Below are 17813 nucleotides of genomic sequence, written 5' to 3'. Positions count from 1 at the left end.
AAAAAAAAAAAAAAAAAAAAAAAAGAAAGAAAGATAATGTAAAAAAGAAAATGTTAAAGTTCCATTTCTTTGTCTCAGAGGCTGGAGATAATACATGTCCATTCAACAAGAACAGAATGCTATTTAAAAAAAAAATTGGGGGCTGGAGAGATGGCTCAGAGGTGAAGAGCACTGACTGCTCTTCCAAAGGTCCTGAGTTCAATTCCCAGCAACCACATGGTGGCTCACAACCACCTGTAATGAGATCTGGCACCCTCTTCTGTGTACATAATAAATAAATAAATAAATCTTAAAAAAAAAAAAAAAAAAAAAAAAGGCAATGAAGACCAGAGATCTCAGAACCAAACAGAGCAACCAGCAAGGATCACTCCAAACCAAGGAACACTTCAGGCACATTAAACACCAGAGCCAGGGGGATGCTTCCATGGGCTAAAGTGCTTGCCACACAAGCTTAAGGACATGAGTTCAGATCCCCGGAACTCCTACACAAGCCAAGAACAATGATTCACATCTGGAATCCCAAGGCAGAGACAGGGACTCAGTGACCAGCCAACCTAACCTAGTTGGCAAACGAGAGACACCATATCAAAACCATAAGTGAAGGATGCCTAGGGAACAACATCTGCATACATAGGTGTACCCACACCTGACCCCCCCAACACACAGGAGAACCCCCGATCCCCTATCCTATTAAGGAAAGAGTTAATTCCTCCTAAGCCTCCACCTTCCAGGTGCTGGAATTGCAGGTGTACCCGAGCACACCTGGTTTATGTGATGCGGGGGATCGAACCCAGGGCTTCATGCATGCCAAGCCAGTGCTCTACCAACCGAGCCACACTCCAAACCCATGGCAGCTTTCGATGGTGCAAAATCGGCAGAAATCCAAATATAAAATAGATGGGTGTGGTGGCACACGCCTTTAATCCCAGCACTCGAGAGGCAGAGGCAGGTGGATCTCCATGAGCTTGAGGCCAGCCTGGTTTACCTAGAGAGTTACCAGTTCCAGTTCAGAGCTATGTAATAAAACCTTGTCTCAACATAAATAAATTAAGCCCTATTATTCTAGCATGGAGTCACTGGAATGATACATAAGCATTTTTTGTTTTTTGAGACAGGGTTTCTCTATATAGCCCTGGCTGTCCTGGAATTCACTCTGTAGACCGGGCTGGCCTCAAACTCCAAGAAATCCACCTGCCTCTGCCTCCCCAGTGCTGGAATTAAAGGCGTGTGCCTGGCAGATGCATCTCATTGCCACATTGTCGGACTATCAGAGACTCCCGAGCCACATTCAGTGGCTTTTGCTTCTTCATGTCTCATCAAGCCCCTGCTTCCCCCTGCAGCCTGCAAGAACGTGGCTTCTTCACTCTGTTGTGCTCCTAGGGTGTCATGTTTAGTCGAAGGGGCTGGCTCACGCAGGAAGCATCCGGAGTGAGAAAGATACAGAGGCTCGTGAGCCGCCATGTGGGTGCTGGGAATGGAACCCAGGTCCTCTGTGAGAACAGCCAGTGCTTAACCACGGAGCCGTCTCTCCATCCCCAGGGCCTTGAAATCTTTTCCTGTCGCATGGGCATAGCACCAAGGGGCTCCCATGAGGAGAAGGTTGCCTGTGTGTTGGGCCTGGTACCTTCAAGTTAATCTGGAAATGCTGTCTATTTATGGTTAGACTGTTTGGAGTAATCCAAAAGACGCTTACCTCCCCCCCCCCACCATTCCATTCTGTCCCACTCCCAGGTTATGGAAGAGTTTTACAACATATTCGGCCCAGAGCTCAAGGCTGTGACGGGGGACCCCAAGCGTATCGACGATGTCCTTTGCAGGGTAGACAGCTTGGTCACCCCAATGGAAGCCTTGACCTTTGACCCCTTTAGTATCAAGTCCTCCCCATACTGGAAATACGTGATGGATGACTTCAAGCTGGAAGTTCTGGTAAGGGACACGGCCATCGATTGGACCCGTGTTTGCTCACGCTTACCACCCGCCTTTTAAAGATGTGTGTGTGTGTGTGTGTATGTGTGTGTGTGTGTGTATGTGTGTGTGTGTGTATGTGTGTGTTGCATGCTTCTGCGTACTCATGCAGAGGTCAGAAGAGGGAGTCTGTCTTGCTCTGCCTTACTTGACATCCTCCTTTGTGGCAGGTTCTCTGTCTCTGTCCCCACCCTCAGAGCTGGGGTTACAGGTGTGGCCACCCAGGCTTCTCATGTGGGTCCTGAGGTCCCAACTTAGGTTCTCATGCCTGCGAGGCAAGTACTTCCCAACTGAGCCATCCCCGAGGCCAGGCAATTTCTTCTCATGGAGACAGGACAGAGGCCTGTCTTGAAAGACCATGACAGCAGCTGCTTTTTTTTTTTTTGGTTTTCAATCTTTCCTTCCCTTCCCCTGCCCCCTCCCTCCCTCCTCCTTTCCTTTCTTTCTTTCTATCTGTTTCTTCTGGCAGGTTATTGAGAAAGAAGCAAAACATTTTATTGACGACTCCTTCAAAACGCTTCGGTCAGCGGAAGCGGCCTTTGACATGCTGTTAAAATTCAAGCACATCCGCTCCCGGGAAGCCATCAACCGGCAGATGATGATGAAATTCAATGACATTCTGGCCCAGTACTACAAGGAGGTAACCGGGAACCCGAGGCTGCCTGGGCAGTGAACACAAGGCCCAGCCCAGCCTAGAGACAGTTCCTTTAAAATGTACATTTGCCGGTGGCCACCTCTAAAAGAGATCTGTGAATTTCAAACAATTCAATCAAATCCGTACAGACAGGGTGTGTGGTTTGCTATTTTAGTATACACAACTTGGAGTGCTTAGAAGAAAAGAGATTGGTGAGCCTAAGAAAGAAAAAAATAGTAAATATTACACCAAAATAAAGGCTGTATCCTCCATCTTACTTAAATCTCCCCTGCCAACAGCCGGTGCTGAGGATGGACCCCAGGGCCTCAGCTGGCCCAAGGCTCTGCCCTACTCAGCCCTTATTTGCCTTCCCTGTGAGATTCCACCCTTCATGTAAGTCTTGTCTGTCTGGCACAGCCTGTGGGAGGCTCACCAGGGCGCCGCCCACTCGCCTTTTCAGATCGACATCGTTAATAAGATCTTCGTCTACAACCTGGACAACCCACCGCTGTACAAGAACCACCCTCCGGTGGCGGGCTCCATATGCTGGGAGCGCTCCCTCTTCCACAGGATCAAACATACCATCCTCAGATTCCAGGAGGTCGAGGAGCTCCTTGACAGTGAAAGGGGCCAGGAGGTATGTCACCGCCTCTGGAGGCTGCGCTGTGCTCCCCACCTCTGGCTGGGGAGGGCTGCCACCTCAGCTGGCCAGTGGCATGCCCACAGCTGCAGACACCATGTTTCCTGAGTCTTCGTGTCCAAGGGTCCTCTTGCTTCTTCCTCTTCCAGTCCCAGTGCTTACGATGCCTGCCTGCTTCTCCTAGATTTGACTTTGTTTTGAAGGACGATCACTGTCTTTCATTATCTATTTATCTCTACCTGTCTGTCTATTACCTGTCTATCCGTCCATTCTCTTTTAGATTTATTTGCTTGTTTATTTATTTATTTGTTTATTTATTTATTTATGGTTTTCAAGACAGAGTTTCTCTGTGTAGCTTTGCGCCTTTCCTGGAACTCGCTTGGTAGACCAGGCTGGCCTCAAACTCACAGAGATCCTCCTGCCTCTGGCTCACGAGTGCTGGGATTAAAGGCGTGCACCACCACCGCCCGGCTGAGATTTATTTTCGAGGCAGTGGTTTTTTGTTTTTGTTTTTGTTTTTGTTTTTTTTTTCGAGACAGGGTTTCTCTGTGTAGTTTTGGAGCCTGTCCTGGAACTCACTCTGTAGACCAGGCTGGCCTTGAACTCACAGAGATCCGCCTGCCTCTGCCTCCCGAGTGCTGGGATTAAAGGTGTGCGCCACCACCGATTTTGAGACAGAGTCTTACGTAGCTGTCTGACCTCGAACTCCCTGTGTTACTGGGATGACTTTGAACTCCCGATTTTCCTGCAGTGACCTACCAAGTGCTGGGATTAGAGACGGGCACCACCACTTTTGGCTTATGTCTCGTGCTGAGGATGGAACCCCGAGGTCCTATTAAGCAAATGCTCTACCAGCTGGGTCACATGCTCTGCCCATGGCCAACTGTCTTTTTGACACTGGCCATCTCTTACCCCGAAGCTTTTTGTATGTGGTAAAGCAGAGGCTGACAGACATTTTCTTTAAAGAGCTACAGAGTTTGGGGCTGGGGAGGATAGCTCAGTGGTTAAGAGCAAGCACTGCTTTCTCAGGAGACTTGAGTTTGATTCCAGCCCCCACGTTGAGTAGCTTACAACCAGCTAGAACCCTCTAGCCCCAGGGGATCTGTCACCTCTGGTCTCCATGGGCATTCACACTTATGTGTACACACACACACTCACTCACACACACACAGTTAAAATAAATCATTTATATTGGAGACAGCAGAGAGGAGGAGGTGTTATTTTCAAGGATGAAATTGATGGTTGCTCCAATTCTCGGCTAGGTGAAGCAAAGGTACCTGGAGGTGGGCCGGATGATGAAGGATTATGAGGACCGCAAGTATGAGCTGTGGAAGGAGACCACGGAGCTGGTCCTCCCCAACCTCATGAAGAAGAGCCTCCTCACTAAGGTGCGCCCTTCCACACCGCCCACGGAGGGGGGCACGCCACCATCCCCTCGAAGAGGGCAGGGAGGGGAACAGCGATGCCGTGAGTAGCATCAGCTCCACGGACCCCTCGGGTGCTCCAGCTTCCTCCTTCATAAAACAAGTTGATGGCTCGGCTGGAGACATGGGCACCATGGGTGTTCCCAGCCAGGGAGAGGGCCTGCCTCATAAAGTGTGGCTGGAGAGATGATGGCCCCGCGGTGAAGAGTGTGTGCTGCCCTTGTGGAGGACCCAAGTTTGCTTCCTCATATCCACGTGGGGGAGCTCACAACTGCCTGTGACTTCCGTTCCGGGGCTTCTCTCCTGGCCTCCCTAGGTACCTGCATTCGTGTGCATATACCCACTCTCCTCATACATATAAGTAAAAATCAAATAAATCTTAAAAAAAAAAGACAGAGGCACAGGAGAAATGATGCCCAAGGCTGTTCTCTGTCTTTCACATACATGTATATATACACTCTCTCTCTCTCTCTCTCTCTCTCTCTCTCTCTCTCTCTCTCTCTCCATATACATGCAACACTCACTAAAAAAACAATTGAGTGGACTGGATGACAGAAATCTATGAAGTCCTAGTTAAATCATATGTGAGTCACAGGGTTTTATATTACTACATAGTGTATGGATGCATGTGTGGCTCTATGTGTGTATGTGTGTATGTGTGTGTGTGTGTGTGTGTGTGTGTGTGTGTGTGTATACATCAGAGGACAGCTTGCAGGAGCCAGTTTTCTCCCTCTTCTGTGTGGACTCCAGGGACTGAGCACAGGTTGGTGGCAAGCACCTCTTTTTTTCTTTCTTTTTTTTTTGGAGCTGAGGATCGAACCCAGGGCCTTTCGCTTGCTAGGCAAGTGCTCTACCACTGAGCTAAATCCCCAACCCCAGCAAGCACCTCTTATCACCAAGTCACTGAGAAGGCCCACAGGCCACTTCTTAAACTTTCTCATGTGCCACCCTCTTTTGTGGCCGTGGGCCGGGCACGTGGCCGCCACTCAGGAGGTCAGTGTCTGTGGACCTGGTAGTTTCATGTTTGTTGTCCCTGAAGCTCTTTCTAGTGGGTACCTTCTTTGCTACCCCGAGGGCGGAGCAAACCCGTATTCCTGGGGGAGCTGGGGTGTTCGGGGTCTGGCCCCAGAGGTGCCAGCTACCCAATTCTAGCCTGTGCCTGACACCATGATTGGATTTCCCAGAAATCTCCATTTTTATAGGACTCCACCTAATATTCTAATATTGGCAACTAAATAGAATTCTGGGGATTGAACTCGGAGCCTTGTACATCCTAGACAAGCACACTACCACTTAGCTGCACCCCCAGCCCCTCCCTGGGGGATTCTAGGCAGGCTGTGTACCACTGAGATATATCCCTGACTTTTTTCTTTTTTGACATTTTTCGAGACAGGATTTCTCTGTGTAGTTTTGGTGCCTGTCCTGGAACTCACTCTATTGACCAGGATGGCCTTGAACTCACAGAGATCTGCCTGCCTCTGCCTCCCGAGTGCTGGGATTAAAGGTGTGAGCCGCCGCCACCACCACCTGGCTGACTGTCTTCCTTTTTATTTTGGGGCAGGGTCTCACTCAGTAGTCTAGGCTGATCTTGAGCTCACTCTGAAGTCCAGTTGGACCTGGGGCTGCTAAACTGAAGTGTGTGTGTGTGTGTGTGTGTGTGTGTGTGTGTGTGTGTGTGTGTGGTGTTTGCATGTATGTTCACATATGCAGATCTCTCTGATATTATTTGTGGTGTGCACATGTGCACATAGGCCTGACACTTTACAGTGTAGAGAATCCAAACTCAACTCTTCCCTGCTTGTACACTGAGCCTCCAGCCCCAAACTAGATTATTGAACGACCCTGAAAAACGTGTGTAACCCGCTGGTTCCAGTCTGTGTCTGACTGCTGGGGGAAGGGACTGTACACTGGTCTCTGTCACCCCCACGTCCAGTGAGCTTTACTAGCACCGGCAGACAGTCATTTCCAAGCTGTGTATCGATCGTCTCTTCCACAGAATGCGGTCACGACGGAGGACGCGGCCCCTACAGATAAGGGAACCATGTTTGTCATCAACTTCTCCCCTGTTCTCAGAGAGATTATTAATGAAACCAAGTACTTAGAGCAGCTGGGGTTCACTGTCCCTGAACTGGCGAGGAACGTGGCCCTCCAGGAAGACAAATTCCTCAGGTGAGAAGGCCCTTCTTCAATCGGAGGGGACACTTTGGTCACGGGGCCTCTTGGTACTCTTTTTTTTTGTTGTTGTTGTAATGTGTGTGTGCACATGTGTGTGTGTGTGCGCATGTGTGTGCCTGCACACCTGTCTGTGTCTCTGTGTGTATATGTATGTGTGTGCATGTGCTTAGGTGTTGTCCTTAGACACAGTTCACCTTGTTTCTGAGGCAGACTCTCTCCCTGGTCTGCGGCTCACTGGTCTGGCTACGATGGCTACTGGTGAGCCACAGGGATTTATTTGCCTGTTTCCGCCTTCCCAGCGCTGGGATTACAGGAGCGTGCCGCTGTGCTGCTTTATACATGGGGGCTGGGGATCGAACTCAGGTCCCCATATTTGCAAGGCAAACACTTCATCAACTGATTTGTCCCTTCAACGCTACTACCTGACACTCCTGACGGTGATGGTGGAGCCCTCCCTCAAAGCTTTTGTTCCTTGTATTCATTTTTACTTAATTTTTAATTATATTTTATTATTAATTAAAAATTAATTTTAATTTTTTTTTTGGAGACAACATCTCACTATGTAGAGTTGAAGGCTGACCTGAAACTCATTCTGTAGCCCAGGCTGGCCTCAAAACTCATAGAGACCCACGTGCCTCTGCCTCCCATGTGCTGGGATTAAAGGCGTGCACCACTGTGTTTTACTCATTTCCTTAAAAAATTTTTTTCATTATATTTACAGTTTCATTTATGTATACTTTGCATACTGGTCACTCTCCCACCTCCCGCCTACCCCATCCACCCTCCCCCTTCTCACAGATCCCTTTTGCACGTTCACATCTTTCTGTATTGTTTTGTGACCAGGGCTGTGGGGCTGTCACTGGTCAGAGCCTGGTGGGCTCGGCCGAAGGTCACGTGACGAGACAGTGCTTGCCCCGCCCCCAGTCTATCCGGAAGGTGAATTGCTAGCAATACTGACCAAGGCAGGAGTTGACACGAAGCCGTGTTTCACACGTGGAGTTGCTCCTGTGGGCACAAAACACTAGCAGGCCCCTCCTCCCTGTGATGGAGTGACAGTTACCCCTGTGGTTCTGGGGATGGACAGGGCCCAGCGCTTGTACACACTCTGGCCCTGTGCCTCATCCCAGCCCTCTGCAAATGTCCTGGGGTGGGGTGGGGGGGTGTTGGGGGGGATTGCCGGTGAGTCAGGCCCCTGGGGCACCGGCTACCATAGGTCTTCAGCTCTGCATCTCTCACTGTTCCCTGTGCTGGGCACTCAGGTACACGGAGGGCATTCAGCGCATGCTGGACCACTACCACCTGCTCATCAACACACTGAACGACGCGGAGACAGTGCTCCTGGACGACCATTCCCAGGAGCTGCTCAGGGTGTTCCGTTCTGGGTACAAGAGGTTGAACTGGAACTCCCTAGGTAACAGCCCAGCTCCTGGTCCCCTTCCAGTTTGTTTTACATGGATGTCTTGTGTGTGGTGTGGTGTGTGCGTGCAGAGGCCAGAGGAAGGTGTCGCACGCTCTCCTCCATGTTGTTGCCTGGAGAGGGTATCTCTCACCGCTCTCGAGGCTGGCTAGCCAGTGAGCTCAGGCTCTGCCTGCCACTGTCCACAATGCTGGGACTATAGGTTTGCACAGCCTTGCCCAGGTTTGTACACGGGTACCAGGGGTTTAAACTCAGGTCCTCATGTTTACAGAACAAACACTCTCTTACCCACTGAGCCTCCTGCTCAGTCTTTTTTCGTGAAACCAAAATATCACAGTATGTGAATATAAACTTACGTAAGTTCACGCACAAATAAATACATGCATACACACATGCACACATGCATACAGATACATAGACACAGTTATGCACATATATATACATTCACACATGCACATAGGTACATACACATACATATATGCACAACAGTCATACTCACTTATGTACACACACACAAATAATGAACACAAATCTATCTGTGGATGCAACGAAATCCTATTGTTAAGCCTGGTAGATTCCTGCCCAGACATCTCTGTCCCCGACCTTCAGGGGATGAGTAGCTCTTAGCCACTGCTCAGTCAACACAGCCTCGGGCACGGGGTCTGTGAGCTAAGTGGCATCACCATGGGTGTCGCAGATGTTGGAGGGCCAGGAACGGCAGAGATGGGACCATGGTGCTTTCTCTTCCCCCAAGGCATCGCCGACTACATCAATCGCTGCAAACAGGCCATCGGCAAGTTCGAGTCTCTCGTCCACCAGATTCACAAGAATGCAGAGGACATCATCTCCAGGCTGACACTGATCGAGTCCGTCAACCTCTTTCGGTACCCCATCTCCAAAACCGAGGATGGGCTCCCAGGTAGGCTTGGCTTGTAGCTCGTCAGTCATGGAATGAAAGAGAGGCCCCATGTTCACCATCTCTGTGCTCCAGACATTCGGCGACTGGAATAAACCGGTCTAACCACCCCAGCCCTTTACTCGAAGTATTATGGCCGTGTCCCAAGTCACCTCTGCTGTGTTCTGTGGTACGTAATAGTTTCACAGCTTGTGACCATTGCTGGTACCAGTCCTCTTGTGTGCTCAGCTAAGTGCTCCACCACCGAGCCAGCCCCAGCCCTCCAGACTCTTGACTTTGGCAAAGACGAGGTCTCACTCTAGACCAGATTGGCTTTGAACTCACGGAGATCCATTCACCTACCCTCTGCCTCCTGAGTGCTGGGATTACAGGTGTGCATCACTATACCTGACTTGAAAAATCACTTTCCATAGTAACTTTGAAATGCTTCTGTCAATTATTTCTTCTTCTTCTTCTTCTTCTTCTTCTTCTTCTTCTTCTTCTTCTTCTTCTTCTTCTTCTCCTCCTCCTCCTCCTCCTCCTCCTCCTCCTCCTCCTCCTCCTCCTCCTCCTCCTCCTTCTTCTGTGTGTGGCTTTTTCGAGACAGGGTTTCTCTGTATAGCTTTGGAGCCTGTCCTGGATCTTGCTCTGTAGACCTAGGCTGGCCTCGAACTCACAGAGATCCGCTGCCTCTGCCTCCCAAGTGCTGGGATTAAAGGCGTGCGCCACCACCGCCCAGCCTCTTTTTAATTTTCTTAAGTGAGCACTCAGGGGTGTGTGTGTGTGTGTGTGTGTGTGTGTGTGTGTGTGTGTGGTGCATGTGTGGATGTCAGAGGACAACTTGCAGGAGTCTGTTCTCTCCTTCCACCGTGTGGGTCCTGAGGATTGAACTCGGGTCCTGAGGATTGGCGGCAAGCTCCTTTCTCTACGCTCACACTGGCCCCTGAAGTACTTTCATGCTGTGGGCTGCTGCGTATAACTCCCGTCCTTCTCCACAGGTGTAAAAGAATTCTTTGAGCACATTGAACGAGAAAGGGCCAAGGATGTGGACCACATGGTCCGGTGGTACCTGGCTATCGGGCCACTTCTGACCAAAGTTGAAGGTCTGGTTGTGCATACCAACACGGGCAGAGCCCCCAAACTGGCCTCCTACTATGAGTACTGGGAAGGCAGAATCTATGACGTCTTGGGGAAACTCATCCTGAGGTAAGCCCACCTGGGTTGTGCATGGGTTGGTCATGAGTTACAGGCTGTGATGGGCAGCTGGTTGGGGAGGCTGATCAGGAGGAGTGTTCTCTGTGTGCCCCTGCTCCTGTGAGTCCCTTCTGGCACACAAAGGCTGCTGTGTGCCTTTCTGCTTCTAGAAGACAGGGTAGCTGTGTCTGTCTGGCAGAGAAGGCCCCGGAAGAGCTTTTGTTTGTGTTGAGAGATGGATTTGGAGGACAGATGACCCAGTCCTCTTCCCCCGGGGCTGCAGTCAATCACCTGCTGGAATGGTCACTGAGTACTGAGTTCTGATTGCTCATGACAGTCCAACACCGAAGCTGCTGTCCTCTGTGGGTCCTGCGACCCAGTAGCAGCATAGCCCGGGGTCATCCTAAGAAGCCAGCCCATGAGCAGCAGCTGTATGACTCCTGAGTTGTTCTGGTAAAAGGGGCATCATTGTATCACAGTGTCCTTTAAAAAAAAAAGATTTATTTATTTGTTATGTATACAGAAGAGAGTGCCAGATCTCATTACAGATGGTTGTGAGCCACCATGTGGGTGCTGGGAATTGAACTCAGGACCTCTGGAAGAGCAGTCAGTGCTCTTAACCTCTGAGCTATCTCTCCAGTCCCACAGTGTCCTTTTTAAAAAGCTTAAACATACTTAAAAATATTTGTTTAATTTTAAATTCCATGTATGTGATCATGAATGTAGGTGCTGTGGGGGCCAGATGATTGGCTGCTCCTGCAGCTGGAGTCACAGACAGTAGTGAGCCACCTGGCATGGAGAGATGCTGGAAAGCAAGCTCAGGTTCCTCAGAGCCATATCTAGAACTGCTTTCGGTAGTGCTTGCCAAATATATTGAATCTTCCCATCAGCCGTCCATCTACTGCCCATGCATATACATCCATCCATTTCTTTATTCCATCTGTCTACCATCCATTATCTATCTACGCCCCCATCACCATCTTTCCATCCATTCATGCTGATATCCATCCATACTTTCAACCACAGTTCCACCCACCGATGTGTCTGTTCTTCCGTTCATCCATCCATCCATCCATCCATCCATCCATCCATCCATCCATCCATTAGGCTATCATCCATCTATCCATGCATTCATCTACCCACCCATGTATCCATGCATCCAGCCAGCCAAGCTTTATCAGAAGTAGCCATGTGCTGGGGCCTGGAGTAGATCCTGGTCACAGACAAGGGCCAAAGCAAGGGGCTAGACACCTGTTGAATGATTGGCATGGAAGAGCAGAAAGCATTCTCAGGAGACAGAGCACTGCAGGGCTTGACTTTTGGGTGGTCCCTGTTATTTCCCACCAGTAGGCATTTGATTCCTCCAGCAGAAATGACCCAGGTGCATAAATGTAGGTAAAGGGGTCAGTAGTCCCCCCCGCCCACACACTGTGCCTTCCTTACATGTCTGCAGTGTGCAACAGACCTTCACCCTTGACCCCATACTCAGCTCCCTCCATCAGTGCTTGGTGTCTTTCGTACCCTGAGTCCTATGCCCTTTGCATCCCCCCCCCCTTAGGAATTTACAGAATTTCAACTCTCTGATCCTTGGGAATGTCCCTCTGTTCCAAGCGGAAACCATTTTGACGGCTCCAGAAATCATCCTCCACCCTAACGCCAATGAGATCGATAAGATGTGTGTCCACTGCACCCGGAACTGCGTGGAGGTTACCAAGGTAATGTGGGGGTCACCAGGGTAACAGCAGCTCTTCTGCTTGCCCCCCTTGCCTCCTGCTCATTGGTGGGTACAGTCGGAGATGTGCCAGCAGACCCCGGCTCAACTGCCTCTGGCCTCCATGAAGCCATCAAATTTGGGAGCAGTTGCATAGCTCAGTTTCGGTCCCCCCCACTTTTTTTCTTTATAAAAATTTACTTTTTTTTTTTTAATCATTAACCCAGGCTAGCCTCAGACTCCCTATGTAACCAAGGAGGACCCTGAATTTCTGATCTTTTGACATCCCCTCCCTAGTGCCGGGATTGCAGGGAGGAGGGGAGGAGGGCGGGGACAAAGCAGGGCATGGTGGCACACGTCTGTAATCCTGCCGTTTGGGCTGAGGCAGGAGGACCATGATTTCAAGGGTAGCCTTGAAGTCTTACATAGTGAGATGGTCCACCATAGCAGGACTCGTTGCCAGGAACTGGTAACTCTGGGTTCAACACTCTGTGTTCAACACTCACCCCTTACCCACTCCCTTGCTAGTATTTCGTGCGTTGGATGAACGGCAGCTGCATCGAATGCCCGCCTCAGAAGGGCGAGGAGGAAGAAATCATCATCATGAGCTTCTACAATGACATCTCCCTGAACCCCCAGATCATAGATCAAGCTGTGATGATCCCCCAAAACATCCACAGGCTCCTGATGAGCCTCATGAAGTACCTGCAGAGGTGGAAACGCTACCGCCCCCTCTGGAAGCTAGACAAGTCCATTGTGATGGAGAAGTTTGCCGCCAAGAAACCATCCTGCGTGGCCTACGACGAGAAGCTTCAGTTCTACTCCAAAATCGCCTCCGACGTGATGTGCCACCCGCTGACCAGGGATGAGCACTGCATTCGTCTGCAGCTTGGGCCCCTGGCCAACACTGTGCAAGAAAATGCCAAGTCCTGGGTGATTTCGCTGGGGAAGCTCCTCAATGAGTCAGCCAAGGAGGAGCTGCTTAGCCTCCGGGATGAGATTGAGGTACCCTGAAGCCACCTTTATTGAAAATGGATTTTTCAAGGGTTGAGGGGGGTGGTGTAGCTCTATGGTAGAGCCTTGCCTAGCACATGCAAAGGTCCTGGGTTCCATCCTGTCCTCACTTCATTTCTGTTGGGGTGATAAAATATCCCAACAAAAAGTGTCTTGGGGAGAAAGGGTTTATTTACTCATAATTTCAGGGTATAGTCCATCACTGAGGGGATGTGAAGGCAGGAACTCAGACAGCTAGTCATGTCCACAGTCAAGAGCAGAGAGAGAATACATACATCCTTGACGCTCGCTTTGAGCTAGCTTTCTCTTTGTATACTGTTCAGGACTCTCTGCCAAGGGAATGGTGCCGCCCAGAGTGGGCTGGGTCTTCTTACATCAATTAACAATGAAGACATCCCCCAACACACACACACACACACACACACACACACACACACACACACACACACAAAGATGTCCACAGGCCAACCTCATCTAGACAATTCCTCACTAAGATAATCCAGGTTTCATCAAGTTGACAATTAGAACTAACTGGCCCACATCCCTAGCATCCAGGCTGGAACAAGGAGCCTGTGGAAGGCAGCTTCATCTGTCACCTGTTTTTTCTCTCGACTGAATTCTTTCATAGCACCTGAGTAAAAATCTTAAGAAGAGCCCCAACACCCTGGAAGATCTCAAGTTCGTCCTTGCAACAATTGCAGAGATCAGAACAAAATCTTTAGTCATGGAGCTGAGGTACACCGACATCCAGGAGCGGTACCGCACCTTGGCCATATACAACATCTTTGTGAGTCAGCTTTGCTGTCCAGACGCCCCTGTTGGTTGGGTTGCCACTCTGTTAATTACTTTCCTGTTCCTGTCATAAAACACCCCGGTGAAAGCAACTTCAAGAGGAAAGACTTTGTTTCGGTTTATGGTTCCCAAGGGATAGAATCCAGCATGGCCGGGCAGGGAAAATATGGCATCAGGAGTGGGAAGCTGGCTGGCCATATTTTATCCACACACATGAAGCAGAGAGAGGCAACAGGAAGTGAGCAAGGCTATAGTCCCTTGAAGCCCACCCCCAGAAAGGTCCTGCGTTTAAAGGTTCCACCACCTGCCCGAATAGCGCCAACTATTGACCAAGGGTTCACACAGTGAGCCTGTGGGGGCTACTCTCATTCAGCCACCAAAACCATCCTCAGCAGGGCCTCCCAGTCACCCTCCCAGCCAGGTGTTCCCAAGCAAGCGACAAAGTAATACATTGCCAGGAGGAGGTCACCTCACAGGGATTGTAATGAACTTTCAATGTGGAGACCATGGCTTGGTCTCACAAGGCTCACGTGATGTTTTATGCCCACATTAGCTCAGTGTCTCATCTCACCCCCTTCCTTTCTTCTTTTCCCCTTTCTTGGGGAAGAGGATGGGAGTCACTTCCTGTAAAAAGTAAAGAGTTGCCAGCAGTGGTGGTGCACGCCTTTAATCCCAGCACTTGGGAGGCAGAGCCAGGCGGATCTCTGTGAGTTCAAGGCCAGCCTGGTCTACAGAATGAGATCCAGGAAAGGCACCAAAACTATACAGAGAAACCCTGTCTCAAAAAACCAAACCAACCAAACAAACAAAAAGTAAAGAGTTTTTGTAAAATAATAAGAGGGCTGTCAAGATGGCTAGTGGATAAAGGAGCTTGCCACACAAGGGTGGAGATCTGAGTTCAATCCCCAGAATCCATGTAAAGGTGGAAGGAGAGAGCTAACTCTACAGAGTTGTCCTCTGACTTCTGTATGTGCACCATGGCATGTGTGCTCATACCTACATATCACACACACACACACACACACACACACACACACACACACACACACACTAATAAGTAAGAACAAGAAGGAACAGGATGGTCTGCAGAGTAAGTTCCAGAACATTTAGGGCTATAAAAACTCAAAAAACTAAAAAAAAAAAAAAAACCCCAAAACCAAAATCAAAAACAACAACAAAAAACAACAAAACAAAACAAAACAAAACAACCCCCCAAAAAACAACAAAAACCCAAACAACAACAACAAAAACAACAGCAAAAGAATAAGAAAAGGGAATGTGAGATGATCAAAGAAACTGATGATAAATGGTTTTTATTAGTCTTTTACTTTTTGAGGCAGAGTCTTTCTATGTTTTAAATTTTTTGAAAGATTTATTCATTTTTATTTTATGTATTTGAGTGTATGCGTACATGTATGTGTGCTAGTGAGTGCAGTACCTGCAGAGGCCAGAAGAGGGCACCAGGCCCCTTGGCACTGGAGTTACAAATGGTTGTGAGCAGCCATGTGGGTGCTGAGAACTGAACTCAGGTCTTCTAGAAGAGCAGCTAGTGCTCTTAACCACTGAGCCACCTCTCCATCCACTTTCACGATTGCTTTTTGTGCTTTGTTTTCAGAAGTTATAATAAGAAGAAACTACTGTTTTCCTTTCTTTTGTTATTTTTTAATTATGTCTCTCTCTCTATATATGCACACACATATGCGTGCGTGTGTGTGTGTGTGTGTGTGTGTGTGTGTGTGTGTGTGTGTGTATTATGTGGATATAAGTGCAATACCCACAGAGGCCAGAAGAAGGCAAAGATCCAGATCTCTGGTTCTCTGGAAGAGTAGCTAGAGCTTTTAACTACTGAGCTATCTCTCTATCTCCTCTCTCTGTCTCTCTCTGTCTCTCTGTCTCTCTCTGTCTCTGTCTCTGTCTCCCTCCCCACCTCTCTTTACAGGGTCTCACTATAAAGCTCTAGCTGGCCTGGAACTCATTATGTGGAGCTGGCCTCCAACTCATAGAGATCCCCCTGACTCTGGTGTGCTACTACACCTAGCCCAAATACCATTTTGATTGCAAAATTACAGTTTGGCCTAGACACAGTGGTATACACCTATGCTCCCAGAACTTGGGAAGTTGGAGGTAGGAGGATCATCTTTGGCTATGTAGTGGGTTAGAGGCCAGCCTGGGCTATGTAAAACTTCAACTCCACAGTGAACAGACAGGGGTCTGGAGAGGTGGCTCAGCAGTTAAGAGTGCTCTCTGTCTTTCCAGAGAACACATACTGGGTTCCCAGCACCCACCTCAGGCAGCTCACAACTGCCGGTCAATCCAGCTTCAGGAAATTTGGTATTTTCTCTTGGCCTCTGCAGGCCCTGTACACACTTGCAAACACACACACACAATTAAAAGGTAAAAACTGAAATCCCCCACACCAAATAAACCACCCCAAGAACACAATGTTAGTCCCTCAGGGGGCTTCTCAGTTTGTTCCGACAGCCCCCTGGGGTGCAACTGGAAGTGGAGGTCTGTGGAGAAACAGCTTTCATCTGACATTTCAGCTCCTACATCATTGGGAATTCGCTCTGTCTCTCTCCTCTTCATTGTCTGTCTGTCTGTCTTTCTGGTTCCCTCCCTCTAGCCTACTGATGCTGAGCAGGAACTGGTTGACAAGATTGAAAGCATGTGGCAAACCCTCTTCACAGACTCCGTGAATGTAGAGCATTCCCTTGGAGGTATCAAGAGGACATTCACTGAGGTGCGGATTCACCTTGACTCTGGGTGCAGATGGGGGGGGACAGGGGCACGGCTCAGAACTAGAGCATGTGCGGCGCAAGTGAGGTCCTGGGTTCCAATCCCCGCACCGAGGCTAAGTCAAGCTAATGATCCCTCAGATCACTCGGAGTGAGATCCTGAACTTCAGAGGCCAGCTGGAAGAGTTTGCAAAGCATTTCTATAGCCAAGGCCCTGGGGCTGTGGGCGAAGACCTCGATAGAGGTAAGGCTGTGGTGTGGGGGTGTTGAGGGCTTGGGGGTTCCTGACAAGTTCACAGGAAGTGATGAGTGTTGTTATTGAAGTAGCGACTCATTCTTCAGCTGCTTCTCTCATGGTTGGTCTAGTGGTGGCTTCTGAGGGCAGGGTGGACTCAACACATGGGATCAGAGGGGCTTATGAAGGATCTAGTGAGAACTGGGATGCTGGTCTGCTGGTCTGCCCAGGGGATCCAGCAGGTCCCCACTGCAGCCACTGGCACCTGCCTTTACACACACACACACACACATACACACACACACACACGCACACGCACACGCACACACACACGCACACGCACATGCAATACATACACACTCCTTTATTGCTCTCTCTCTCTGAATTCATTCTTTGGACTTAGACCCTGGACCTCGCTATGCTGTTTCCCCTCTGTGCCAGCTTTCTGTCATTACGACGCACATCTGAAAGAAATGGTTTAAAGGGAAGAACAGTTGTTTGGGTTCACGATTTCAGAGGCCTCAGTTCCCTGCAGTCACATGGAGCTTCCTGTGGGGGAAACTGTAGCTGAGGAGTGTAACAAGTCTTTCTCTGTCCCACCAGCCAGCTCCTAAATAGTGACACAGGGACTTATTATTAATTATGAAAGCTCGGCCTGTAGCTTAGGCTTGTTCCTAACTAGCTCTTATAACTTAAATTAGCCCATTTCTATTAATCTACACTCTATCACGTGGCGTTACCTCTCTCCCATCTTGCACCTCCTGCTTTCTCTCTGTGTCTCCTGGTGTCTCTTGTGCCCCTAGGTCCTCCTCCTCCTCCTTCCTCTCTCTGCCCAGAAGTGCCGCCTATACCTTCCGCCTAGCTATTGGCCGTTCAGCTTTTTATTACACCAATCACAGCAATACATCTCCACACAGTGTACAGACATCCCACAACAGAGGAGACTGCTCAGCAGCCAGCAGATAGAAAACTCAAGGAAGGG

The 17813-nt window shown here is 49.4% G+C and overlaps 1 protein-coding gene across 1 annotated transcript in view; it reads left to right on the top strand.

Moving 5' to 3' along the window:
- Window positions 1-1563: 1563 nt before the first annotated feature.
- Window positions 1564-17813, top strand: part of Dnah10 (dynein axonemal heavy chain 10) — a 96182-nt gene continuing 79932 nt past the window's right edge. Inside the window, exons 1-14 of the mRNA XM_036171641.1 lie at window positions 1564-1620; window positions 1732-1926; window positions 2435-2605; window positions 3060-3236; window positions 4502-4627; window positions 6660-6832; window positions 8098-8249; window positions 9010-9174; window positions 10149-10356; window positions 11903-12059; window positions 12584-13060; window positions 13698-13856; window positions 16485-16601; window positions 16738-16840. Coding sequence (XP_036027534.1) covers window positions 1564-1620; window positions 1732-1926; window positions 2435-2605; window positions 3060-3236; window positions 4502-4627; window positions 6660-6832; window positions 8098-8249; window positions 9010-9174; window positions 10149-10356; window positions 11903-12059; window positions 12584-13060; window positions 13698-13856; window positions 16485-16601; window positions 16738-16840 — 2437 coding nt within the window. The remainder of the gene's footprint in view (window positions 1621-1731; window positions 1927-2434; window positions 2606-3059; window positions 3237-4501; window positions 4628-6659; window positions 6833-8097; window positions 8250-9009; window positions 9175-10148; window positions 10357-11902; window positions 12060-12583; window positions 13061-13697; window positions 13857-16484; window positions 16602-16737; window positions 16841-17813) is intronic.

The sequence above is a fragment of the Onychomys torridus genome, chromosome 22 (assembly GCF_903995425.1).
Source record: "Onychomys torridus chromosome 22, mOncTor1.1, whole genome shotgun sequence".
Lineage (NCBI taxonomy): Eukaryota > Metazoa > Chordata > Mammalia > Rodentia > Cricetidae > Onychomys > Onychomys torridus.
This window is presented reverse-complemented; position numbering and strand designations above follow the sequence as displayed.